Source organism: Mastigoproctus giganteus, chromosome 1 (genome assembly GCF_048544385.1).
Source record: "Mastigoproctus giganteus isolate SK-2022 chromosome 1, ASM4854438v1, whole genome shotgun sequence".
Classification (NCBI taxonomy): Eukaryota; Metazoa; Arthropoda; class Arachnida; order Uropygi; family Thelyphonidae; genus Mastigoproctus; species Mastigoproctus giganteus.
Window position 1 is genome coordinate 94,930,234 of NC_143575.1, and position 12,877 is coordinate 94,943,110.

Here is a 12,877-nt window from a genome sequence, read left to right on the forward strand (position 1 = left end):
TATCCCCCCCCGCGAGAAAAAAGTGGTGCAATTCGAAGATCAACAAACTTCTTGCTTTCACCTAGAGGAAGAGAGGGAAGTTCGTTATGTGTGTCGCTACCCTACGATCACTGTAACATCTGGATTGTGCTGGTGAATACCCAAGACTTCGTTACTCATCATTTGGGATTTCGTTTATAAGTAGTAAGTGGATTCTATATACAAATCTTTCGAATATTTATCCTAATAATCTGTACTGTTTAATATATGATATTGTAACTTACACAAAGGCTTTGCTTTATTAAAATTTTGACCAAGTAATTGTATTAACTGGTATTAGTTGGTATCGATATGTCTATTCAAACGCCTTGTCCAAAAAACTCAACTATTACGAAAGTTTATTTTATTTTCATGAAAATACGTTTTAGAAACATGACTTAAAATTTGTTAAAGTAATATTTAATTTTGCCTAGATTTAAAAGCAGGGATTTCTGCTATTTTTTCCATTATCTATCCAGTGATAGTCACTGTAGTCCTCATTAATGTCGATTTGGTATTCATCTGAAAAGAAACAAAACAGTGGTTAAATTAACGTTTCGTCTTTATATTTGCAAATAAAATAATTCTGAATTTATAGATTCATAATGAAATGGAATAGACTGGTAGTAGTAGGGTGTACATTGTAAATAACGTAATTAGCAGTAACTATGTTTAAAAAATAAAGACAAAAATGGAATTGAGTTAATAAAGTTAGAGTTAAGTCTAATAAAGCCAAATACTGGAATGTAAAAAAGCATTCTGAGTTCCATTTAATCACAGTCTGGGATATCTCAGATGGCACTAAACTCACTATCTGTGAATCCTCTTATGCTACTGATCTGACCATGGTTTAGTAATTTCGCTTTTTTCTACTCCTTTATTGTGGTCATCTGAGTTTCTTTCTGAGGATTCAGCTTTAGCCATATTCGCCCAAGATAATCTTTCAGTTCAAGCAGGATGTTTTGTGTATCGTAGATGACTGAGCTTACATTTGCTGGATCATCCCAGATGATAGGTAGCTTTAAATCGTCGACGAATGTAACAAAGTTGGGAGGAAAGTATACCCAACCCCCTGTGGGATACCGAAGGAGGTTGTGATGGTGGACCTTTCCGTTTTATGGGTACATGATGTAAAATATGCCTGTTGTGAGCAGTTCATTGAGGATAGCTTGGAGTTGGGAATTTTGAATTTCCCAGCTGGCCATTAAGAGTTTTGACAACGTGGACTTCCTAGGATTAACGATATGCAGATGTTATGGACTCTCATTGAAACATTGGTCGATTATGATGGAATAAATCGTTTCCTCAAAAACGTTTAATAATCTGCAAGGTATGAGATAACCTAGTATCCGTTCATGTGTGTCTGTTAGTTGGTTTTTGGGATTGGTAGGCAGTGAAGAATATTTCAAAATTGTCGGTGTGATACTGGTCTCAAGAATACGGTTAAAAATGCTAAACAGTGGGCCAATCACATATACACTGAACATTTTCAAAATAAAAAGTGGAAATTCATCAGGACCAGTTGTAGATTTGTTGGACAGGAAGTTAAAGAAACAATAATCGCTTTACTGTTGTTTCTTAAACTTTGTACTGCAGCCTGAGTTACCATAACTGTTTAGAATAAGCGATCACAAAACTTATGACCGCTCTTTTGATTCTAACAAAATTCCATTTAACTTTGGAGAAACCATATGGACCCAACTGCTCAGGTCATTTTCCGAGTTAACAGTTTGGTCTAATACATGCTGGTGACTATCCGTTTGTGAAGGTTATATGAATCAGCTGTGTTATCCAAGTATAAAAATAACGAACTGTCCCTGAATATTTAAGCTGTTGCATAATTTTCAAAAATTAAACGAATAACGGAATTTTCAAAACTCCAGAACGCGCTGCATCTTAGAGGATGTTGGATTTGAGGTTTTACTGTATTTCTTTATTAAACATTTAAAGCATTCAGTTATAAGGATTCATACTTGGAACCCTCTAAACGCAAAATAATATATTCTAGTAGTAGTCACCCCTCCAAATATCGTTTTCCATCGTGAATAAAATCAGACTAATCGTGTACTGCATCCCATTATACAAATGATTTCAGTCCGCTCCGACAGATGGCAGCAGGAATTAAATGCGGACCTGGGAGTATTTCTGACTTGTATATTATTCTTGGTCCCTTCTCGATTGGAGTTAAGATATCAGTCAAGTCAAGTTTTATACAACCTAGAAGAAGAAGTGTTTAAATAAGTATTTAATGTCTTCTGTGTTATTTAAGCCTATATAATGTTTTCTATAAAATATCCTTTAAGGTATTATATTGAACAGAAACATTTATTCCCAATATTTCAGCTTCCATTTCCCTTGTCTTTGTATTGGCAGTCTTCAGCTGCAATTCACATTGATATTTCTGCATATCAATGTAAATATCTCTCAAATACAACATAGCTGAATAAACAACACTTTAAAATACTTTAATAACAACAAAATTAAAAATAAACCATTTATTTTCTTATAGTGATTGTCTTGCGTTTGTAATGTTCCAGAAAAAAAAGCTATTTTTCTTATTTCTTTAAAAGATTTCGTTCACCACAACTTCCATCTACTCCAATGTCTGCTGTTGTTTCTTACGTTTGCAAAATCAAGTTTCAAAACACCGAAAAAAATTAAACTAATCCTTTGTCACTTAATCCGAGAGGATTAATAAAAACTATTAAATATTAAACTCTAATTTATAACCCTAAAAACCAATGACTCAAGTTTACCAAATGTTGACCAAGGCCGTATATGTCAAATATCTTTTGGAAAATAGATTTGTAATGCTCTATCGTGTCAGTGTTTAATTATTCACACATATCTGGCCACCAGCTGACAATGAACAATGACATATTATCTTTCTTCGAAAAGCAGCCATGTAGAAGACTTCTGAAATATGCCCAATATTTACTGAAAAACAATATTTTACCAATGAAAAGCAAGATTTAAAATAAGGATTGACTTGCGATACTTCATCGATTAATGCAGTCTGAATTTCATTGCACAATTTAAACTGAAACATTACTTCTTGTTTTTTCTCCTTTCTTTCGTGTTGTACGCAATCGTAGTATCATTGACATTCTCAAATCGCATCAAGTCTCTCTCAAAAAAAGTAACTGTATCATTCCAACCTCTCATCCTTCCATCTCCCCCCTCCCCCAAAAAAAAGCTCCGTTGTTTACCAATTGCTAATAAAAGATTGGGGAAGAACTGCAACTTCTATCCCAAGAGTTTTAACTCAAGGTCACTATCAGTATATTTAAAAAGTAGAGGATTAGTGAAGTTGGGAAAAAGAGGACGAATGCAGATATTATATTTATATTGCACATGAAGATCGAAGTGAGATCAGAATCCATTCTATACATTATTTTTTTATACATTTAGATGATTACTTTTGTTTAAAATTTATCTAAAAAGCAAAATACCTTAATCTATTCACCCTACTCTACCTACTCTCTAATCTACTGTAAAGCCTCTAAAACCTCTCTAAGACCTCTAAAATACACATGTACTCAAGGTCATCAACGGATTGCCTCCGTTGATGACCTTGAGTTCACTTTTGTAGCAGTATGGTATATGTCCCACAACATGACTCGTTGAGGAGGCTTCCATCCTGCAGTGGATTTGATTGATAATGGCTGCAGTTTATCTCTTTTACCTTTTTTATGGTATATGTCTATTTGAGATTGATCTTTCTCCACTCTGAATTATATTTCTTAGTTTAATAGTATATAACAGAGCTATGATGCTCAAGTTAAAGATTCGAAACATTCTTACCACTACTTCGGGTGCACGAATTACAGAAAACTGGTAGTCTTTGAACTGGAACAACTTCGAAATATATTTCCATGGATGGTTTTCTGCCCTCAAAATATGGCTTGAATTTGTTCTCTTTGTTTTTTGAGTTCAGTATGGCACGGCAGCAAGGGATAAAACATCCCATCAGACATACCAATAAAATCTGTAAAAGGAAACGAAATTAAGTTTTAATCCTTTTAATTTGGGTCACTGGTCCGCAGTAATTTCATTCTTGGAAACCACCAAATTTGATATTCTATTCTGTTTTGTTTAATTTTGAAGATCAATAAAGCAAAATAAAAGAAGTATTTCTTAACGAAACACATCTTTGTGACGAATATGGCAAGGTCAATAATCTCAAGAAAATCTTGAGACTGGTGACTTTTCCATATTTATCGAGTTCTTGGACCACTAATTGAGATGCTTGACGAATAAATGCTCTCATTTCTCAGGTATAATGTTAATAAGAGCATAAAATTCACTTTGAGTGATAAGTAATCGAAATGTGCAGCACAATTTTCGGAGAATTTTGACTTAAAATATTATGATATTCAATTTTAATGATGGTCCAAAATTGGTCCAGGTCTAGTTCTTCATCTTTCAGTTTTAGTGTTCTGTGAAGTGACTGGAGTGGCTAGTCTGACGTCTATTCAAATACTGAGTACTGTGTATTAATGGAATATTCTGTAAACTTAATTCTTAATGTGTTTTGAAAAACATTAGTCACGATAAGAAACGTTTGTCGTTTTCTGATAACTCTGTCATCTATACGATAATAAAAAATAAAGTTGGCCACGTTTAAGCAATTGAGTTTTGTGATGTAGCAAATACGAGCTTCGCAGTTATTATCGTGGTAGTGTTCCTCATCTCCAGACTGGTATAAAATGTTTATGAACAGATGCAGGACAGGTAAAAGGGTTTTAAGGGTCTTTATTGTAAACAAGAAAATACCGCCAATTCTTCACTGCATGAAGAGGTCCTAGTAATCATTAATGATTACTATAGTAGAGGCAAATGATGCAAGAAAGCAAACTTAGACAAGCATCAGCCAAAAACAGAGCCCAAATTTCCCATTTCACCTGTCCATCACCTCTAACGGTTTATCTATTCTTCCTCCAATTTATTCAAACTACCCACTTCTCAATACGAGATGGGAATTTGTTTCAAAAATCAACCACCCTCCGACTGAAGGCAAATTTCCGCACATCCAACCTGCAACTATTCTTCCTCAAACGGAATTTATGCTCCTCCATTGGTGTAATCTGAGCAAGCAGTATTATGCTTGCTCAATCCATTCAAGCCCTTAAACACCTGAAATAGATCTGATTGCAGATGCTTCGTCTCCAAACGCTGCAATTTAAAAAAACTGAACCCTTTTTCTGGTAAGGCCATCCTTTTGTTCCCCTCACAAATCTTGTTGCTCTCTCCTCTCCTCTCTACCAGTTCCAACAGGTCTACGTCCTTCATAGAATGAGGCTTCCAGATCTGTATACAGTATTCATGATGTGGCTCAACCATTGCCTTATACAATGGATAAAAGTGAAGTGGGAAATTATCGACCTGTCAGTCTGACTTCAGTAGTAGGGAAAATCATGGAGGCATTGATCAAGGGTGGAATTCAGGATCATTTGGATCGAATTGAAATTCTCAAGAATACTCAGCATGGTTTTGTAAAGGGAAAATCATGTTTAACAAATCTGGTTCGCTATTTCGAAAGGGTCACTCACGAGCTGGATTTAGGGAATAATTTCGACATTGTTTATTTAGATTTCAGCAAAGCTTTTGACTCAGTCCCACATGAGCGGTTGCTTTATAAGCTGGAACAGGTTGGAATCACTGGAAAAATCCTTAGATGGATAGAAGGATGGCTTCAGGGCAGGAGGCAGAGGGTTGTGATAAATGGCTATTCCTCAGATTGGGTTGATGTAAGAAGTGGGGTTCCCCAAGGATCAGTATTAGGACCACTGTTGTTTTTAATTTTCATAAACGACATTGATGAAGGGATAGAGGGCGTGATGTCTAAATTTGCAGATGATGTTAAAATTGGTAGAGTAGTTAATGATCACTGTCAAGCTGAGCTTCTTCAGAGAGACCTAGATAGACTTCAAGAATGGTCAGAAAAATGGCAGCTGTGCTTTAATCCAACAAAGTGTAAGGTATTACACCTGGGAAACAGTAATCCCAAAATAACTTATTCACTTGGTGGAGTTCAACTAAAGCCAGTACTGGAGGAAAGGGACTTGGGTGTTACGATACGGTCAGACATGAAATTCTCTGAGCATTGTAAACAGGTTGCAAGGAAGGCCCATGGTGTCCTATCGATGATCTATCGAACTTTTGCAAGTAGAGATAGGGACGTGATAATCCCATTATATAAGGCCTATGTTAGACCACACTTGGAATACTGTGTTCAAGTATGGAGACCGCACCTAAAGAAAGACATCGAGCTTCTTGAAAGGGTGCAAAGAAGGGTAACTCGCCTGGTGAGATCGGCAAAAGGGCGTCCGTATGAAGAAAGACTTCGAATATGTGGGTTGCAGAGTTTGGAAACTAGACACCTTAGGGGAGATTTGATTGAGGTGTTTAAGGCTCTGAGAGGCATCAGTAAAATGAATGAGGACAAAATTTTCAAGATTATAAATGATGCTAGAACTAGGGGACATAAATTCAAGTTACGGGGGGAAATGTTTAGATTGGACTGCAGGAAGTTTTATTTTAGCCAGCGAGTTATAAATTACTGGAATAAGTTGCCTTCATGGGTGGTAGAGGCCGACAGTTTGGGGAAATTCAAAGGTCATCTGGATAGTACTTTCGGGTAAGGGAAGCCCATAGGATGATAGGATTAATTTCCTTTTTATTTAATTTTTAATTTCATTTTATTATTTTTATTTATTTATTAATTATTATTATTTATTTATTTATTTAATTTTTGTTTTTATCATTGTTTTGTTCGGATTTTTTTTTTTTTTTTTTTTTTTTTTTTTTTGGCTGGTGCAGCATAAGCCATAGGCTTTCTTGCACCATACGGCCGTTACTAATACTAATACTAATACTAATAATCACCTCCTTATCTCTACTGGAAAAATCCGTATATATCATTGATAAAGCTCCGTGACTCTAGTGACAGCCTCTCCATACTACTCAGAGAACCTCATATCTGACTGCACAATTACCCCGTCTTTTCATTTTCCACTGCCCTGAGTGTGGTACCACACAGTTGGTACATTAATCTGGATATACTGCATCCCATGTGAAGTTCCCGGCATTTGTCAATATTAAAAAAAAAAACTTCAACTGCCACTTCTCAACCCATTTGCCTAATTTGTCTAGATCATGTTGCAGTAGCATTCCCTCATTACTATGATTAACTATCTTGCCAACCTTCGTATCACATGCAAACTTAGACATTAAAGCTAATATAACTTCATTATTATTAATAATAAATATATAAACAATGTCCTAACATCGAACCTTTGTAGCTTTTGTACTTTACAGCGCTCTCAATACACTTTTTTGTTCAAGTCTTGACATTATACATATCTAGGATCAAATCATTGTTCCTGACTATTAAACATAATGACCTTTCAGTCATCTTAAGCTCTTCTCAGTAACGTTCAATTTCTTTTCGATAACTTAAAATGAAGCTTTGCGCTGCTAAACATCTATGCTTTTTAGAAACGTTGGCTGACAGCCAACTCCAACTCCTGAAAATGGCTGCATCTTCCTGGGCTGCTGTTTATTATTTAATGTTTATGGAGCCAGGGGTTACCTGCCTGGAAATGATTAAAATTATCATTCCTGATCATTTAACCTTTTTTCTTTCTTAAACTTAAAAGAAAGTGAATATTCTTCGGTCTTAAATGCTTTTAATGCCTGAAAAATAATTCTTTGTTAGATCTAACTGCAATTTGTGGCGTTTCTTGTTGCTTGCCAATCAAATGGTTGCTATCGCGATGCCAAAAATCGTTTGTACGTCGAAGAGGAGCGTGTAGCAACAACTGGTAGCACTCAAAGCAGTTGTGATTACTGTCGGAGTAAAATCAACTCAGAAAAATACTTCCAACCGGAAAAACACGCGCTGCTGCTTACCACCTGTCGAGTGACGGAGTTGATCGTGCGATACGAGCCTGGGGAGAATTACGGTAACCTATTATGACATTTTACGACTACGCAAGCCGTGAAATGACACAATAGATTACTTTTAATAGTACAATTTCATGACCAGCGTATTAAAGACTTTTACATAATCTTAAATTTATTCTGTTCAATCCATGAAGGTATTGGTCTCGCTCTGTGAGGAAAACCTAAAATTATCATTCGTTTTTTCCATTGATTTTTCTCCCATTTCATTTTGGCATCCCCTTGCTCTTTTATTCATTTATCTTTCATTTTTGTCTTATTCGAAACACGAGTTTCTCAACCAGATCATTGCGCAGACTTTATAAACGTTTAGTCGCAGTTCATCTAAGTGGCCGCGTGCGTTCAATCATCTATAACGCCACCACTACGCCATTTCCGCATTGAACAACTTAAATGTAGTTCACTCACTCACTTTTCCGACTTTTAAACAAGGGTAGAGGGAATATTACCTGCTGTATCCGCAAATTGGTACCTTAAATTCAAATTCTATTAAAAATATAAATCATTTTTAACTCAGGCTCCGAATATTCCATTTAAAAAATCTGTAGCATTGATTCCTAAGAAGAATTCCAAATAAACAGAAGCATACCTCTCTCGTTTGGATGCAGTTCTGTTTATTTTTAGTGCGAAACCGTGGCAAGTCATGATTTGCTTCACAATAGATGCATTACGAAGCAAACTTAATTTTCTCTTCAACTGCGTTTTGCCAGCTCGTGTACTTTAAGTTTTTTTTAAGCATATTACAAAGTCATGAGCTTCTCTCTCTCACCGAATAAAATAACATATTTTTATGCATATGTACAAGTTTGGATATATATTTAACTTAGGAAGCACGTGTATACATGAGTTCTGAACTTCAGGTGGGCTGAGTTAAGATATTTTGATGTTTGGGTTAAAATTCATACTGGTATAAATCCATGAAGCGTTTTGTGGGGATCCGACTTTATAAATCTTACATTAGCACTATGATTAATTTCTGTTAGGGGAGGCACCGTGAGTAATTTGGTGACAAGGTCTGTCCTCACCGAGCTTCTAAAATATAGCCAACCGAAGTGTACTGCTGCCTTCCCCTGTCTTTCTAAACTGCAAAGAAACCTCCTTTTTTAAGAGTGAGAATTATGGAAATTTAAAAAATATATATGAATTTGAGAATAAAGTAATATATCTCGAAGCCAAAAAGAAATCAAGTACGCCTGCGTGCTCCTATGCAATAACTATCAAAGCCCACAGAACAGTTGCTGTCCAAACAGATGTCTCAGTTTCTCCGAATGTCTCTGTTGCACCTGGACACATCCTTCCAACAAGACAGTTAAATGTCCAAACACAGTTAATGAGAAGACTAACAGCCCGAGAACCGTAGTACCTGACAAATGGACAACCTCACAGAAACCAACCAAAAAAAGCATGCTGTCATTAATGGCAAAAAAAGGGCATTTTTCCACCAGTGTGGAAATAGATGATCGAACGGATGAAAATTATACACTACTGATGCTCTGTGCAGAAGATGGCATTTATAAAACCCTCCCTGTTTTCTCTAAGAGGGAGAAATAGACCAGACATAAAATAATTTCCTCAAAAGATCAGTCGGAACAAGCAAATCATCAAATAATGCAGACCTTGATATAGTGGAGGTTACGCAGTAGCAGCAGAGACGACTAACAGATTTAATACAATAGTACCGTACATTTTAATTGACTAATTCCAGTACTCAATTGTCTCATTCTTACAAACTCTTTCTCCTTCTAAATATACACCATCCTCTCGGAGATAAAGCAAGCAAATTAAGAACTTTTCCTCTTTCTTGGCGACTACAGATCTATGCCGGAATTTAACCAGCCATGGTGCTGGTGACATGCATGCCAATAGTCAACCTTGAATCTTGGTGCGAAGTCGGTTGACTTGTCACCAGGATTCACTTGTCAGTCCTGGTTGAAAATCACATGGCAATAAAATAAATGATTAAAAGATACGTTTTGGTCTTGGTTGCCCTTCTTTCATCAATCTTTTCACAACAGCAAACAGAAAGGATTACAGCATGGTTTCATCAAACGAAGCTCTTTCCTGAACAATCTGGTTCATTGCCACGATGAGGCCATAAAACATTTTAATGCAACCAGATTTCAGTAAAACTCTTGATACGACCCACCCGCACAAGAAATTATTGCGTAAAATGTGGAATGTTTTCGGATTTACATTTAGAGTTCTTCCAATAGTTAACTTTCGAGATTTCTTATAGAAAAAGTGCTTACCTATTGAAGCACTGTTTACGGGAAAACTAGTTTACAATACGGGAACTGAACACGCAACAAGGAGTGGCTCGGATACTAATCGAAGTTGCCCCAATACGCTAATAAAAACTATGGTAAGATCACCTACGCCTGTAGGGGTTTCTTAAAATTAGTATTACCTTACCCACATAGTGATAGAATGCCACCGGCTTTTCCTGCGCTTTCCAAAAAAGTATTATAATAATAATAAATAAAAAAATATGAAATGAATAAAAAGAAAATAAACAGCCTTATGTTTCCCTTCTTACGTAGGAAAGAATGATCTTTGAATTTCCTCAAGCTGTCTGCTTCAACAACCCACGGAGTTAACTTATTCCAGTAATTACAACACGCTGGCTAAACTAAAACTTCACACAATCCAGTATGTAACTCTTTCTTTGGAATTTAAATTTGTGTGTTGTAGTTCTGGAATCACTTACAAAAGTGAAAATATTCTCTTCATTCATTTTATGAGCCCCTCTTAGAGCCTTATGCGTCTCAATCAAGTGCCCCTAAGGTGTTTGTTTGCTAAATTTACTTGGAATACTGTGTTCAAATATGGAGACCGCACCTAAAGAAAGACATTGTTCTTCTTGAAAGGGTCCAAAGACGGGTAACTCGCCTTGGTGAGATCGGCAAAAGGGCGTCCATATCAGGAAAGACTTCGAATATGTGGGATGCAGAGCTTGGAAACTAAGCACCTTAGAGGAGACTTGATTGAGGTGTTTAGTCTCTGAGAGGCATAAGCAAAATAAATAAGGACGAAATTTTCACGGTTATAAATGATTCTAGAAATAGGGGCCATAATTTCAAGTTACGGGGGAAGAGTTGTTTAGATTGTATTGCAGGAAGTTTTATTTTAGCCAGCCAGTTATAAATGACTGGAATAAGTTACCTACATGGGTGGTAGAGGCTGGTAGTCTGGGGAAATTCAAAGGTCAGCTGGATAATTACCTAAGGGTAAATAAATAAATAAATAAATAATTAATTATTTATTTATTTTATTCATTTATTTATTTATTTTGGCTGGTGCAGCATAAGCCATAGGCTTCCTTGCACCATGTGGCCATTACTAATACTAAATTCCAAATCCCAAATATTTCAATTCTTTCTTCATATCGGTGCCCTTTTGCATATCTCATCATGCAGGTTGTCCATATGTGGACCATTTTCGTTTTTTAGGTTTCTTCAGATGTGGACACAGTGTTCCAAGAGCAGTTCTTATAATTGCCTTATTCCGTGAGATTATGATCTTAACTCTACGAGCAAGTGTTCGTTCTTCGATAGCACACAATGAGCCTTCCTTGCCGCCTGTCCACACTTCTCGTATAGTAACCTCCAAATCTCTTGCTTCCTTTGTTTTTAATATTATAAGTAATTTAGGGGTTGTTGCACAAGTGCAAGATTCTGCGTTTTGCTGCATTAAATTTCTGACTATCCCTGAAGCCTATCCACTGAAAGGCTTCTGCTTGTCGCTGGTCAATAACCACTTTCTTGATTATGACATCATGCACTCTATTCCTTCATCGATGTCATTTATGATAATCAAAAACAACAGTGAGTGGTCCCAAAACAGATCCTTGGGACCTCGTTGCTAACCTTAATCTCAAGGGTTAACGATTAACCAGAACTGTTTACTTCTTGCCCTGCATCTTAGAACACAACCTGTGATCCCAGGACGTTCCAACTTATACATATAGCCTCTCATGAGCGACTGAGGCAAACGTATTTTTGAAATTCAAATAAACAATGTCGAAATTATTTCCTATTTCAGCTTATGGGAACTATGCTAGAATAACTTACCCGGTTAAATATAACTTCCCCTTAAGGAAATTAAGGGCAAGTTGTGTTGTGTTTCTCGGAGAACCCCATTTATCTCTGATGACATTCTTATTACTGTCTTATAGCCCTTATATAAATCTCACGAAAAGGATTCATCTCTCGAGTTGTGAGGCTAACTTGCTTTATGCTGCACTACTAATGAGAAACACTTCCTAAAAAAAGAGAAGTTACTTAGTGTACGGTGCCACTCCATCAGATAGCCATTTGCGTATTTGTTGGTACCTCATACAGCATCTTATAACAGAGTGATCGTACAAGATGTACCAGTTGGTGTAATTAGTAACTTTCAAAGTTTGAGCAAGAGGCTGGAGCATTATTAATATTATTAATTAAACGCTTATTAATACAAATAACTATTTCAGAAAAACACTCAATTCTGTTCAAGCAATCAGAACAGCAATCCGCACTCTCACTAATTTGTATTCCCCCACGAGACAAAAGCTCAAATTTACTGCTACATTTCTTTCTCTACAATTATTCCTCTTTGACATACTTTTAAAAGAAAAAGAAATTCAGGGCGTTATCACATGGACATCTTATTAATAAAGAAAAGTTATCAGGCGAAATAGGGGTCTATTTACTCACCGTGGTCTTCATGGATGTTGTTTTCCAAAAGAGCCGTGCTTTTCGAATGATTTCATACATATTATCGCTTCGAAGTTCGCCTCCAGTAAAAGACCTGATTCGCAGTCACCTGCTACTCTAGCAAAATGCAACTTTGATAGAACAACAACAGATGTACATCCTCCATATTTCCTGTTTTGATGTCTCAAATTTATACCTGC

General features: G+C 36.3%; 1 protein-coding gene across 1 annotated transcript; it reads right to left on the minus strand.

Annotated features, from left to right (window-relative positions):
* Nucleotides 1–454: 454 nt before the first annotated feature.
* On the minus strand, nucleotides 455–12,745 carry LOC150091009 (uncharacterized). Its single transcript, XM_090380221.1, has 3 exons — nucleotides 12,678–12,745; nucleotides 3,823–4,006; nucleotides 455–540 (listed from the first exon to the last, which is right to left on the minus strand). Exons 1-3 carry the CDS (start codon nucleotides 12,735–12,737, stop codon nucleotides 455–457), a joined length of 330 nt encoding a protein of 109 aa, XP_090236347.1. The 5' UTR covers nucleotides 12,738–12,745.
* Between the last annotated feature and the right edge of the window lie 132 nt (nucleotides 12,746–12,877).

What these genes read in the sequence shown, in the direction of transcription:
- LOC150091009 (XM_090380221.1), bottom strand. Translation starts at nt 12,737, where the DNA reads ATGTATGAAATCATTCGAAAAGCACGGCTCTTTTGGAAAACAACATCC. An exon ending in CAACATCCATGAAGACCACG is followed by an intron (nt 4,007 to 12,677) that starts GTGAGTAAATAG and finishes TTCCTTTTACAG; the next exon opens with ATTTTATTGGTATGTCTGAT. An exon ending in TTCGTGCACCCGAAGTAGTG is followed by an intron (nt 541 to 3,822) that starts GTAAGAATGTTT and finishes GTTTCTTTTCAG; the next exon opens with ATGAATACCAAATCGACATT.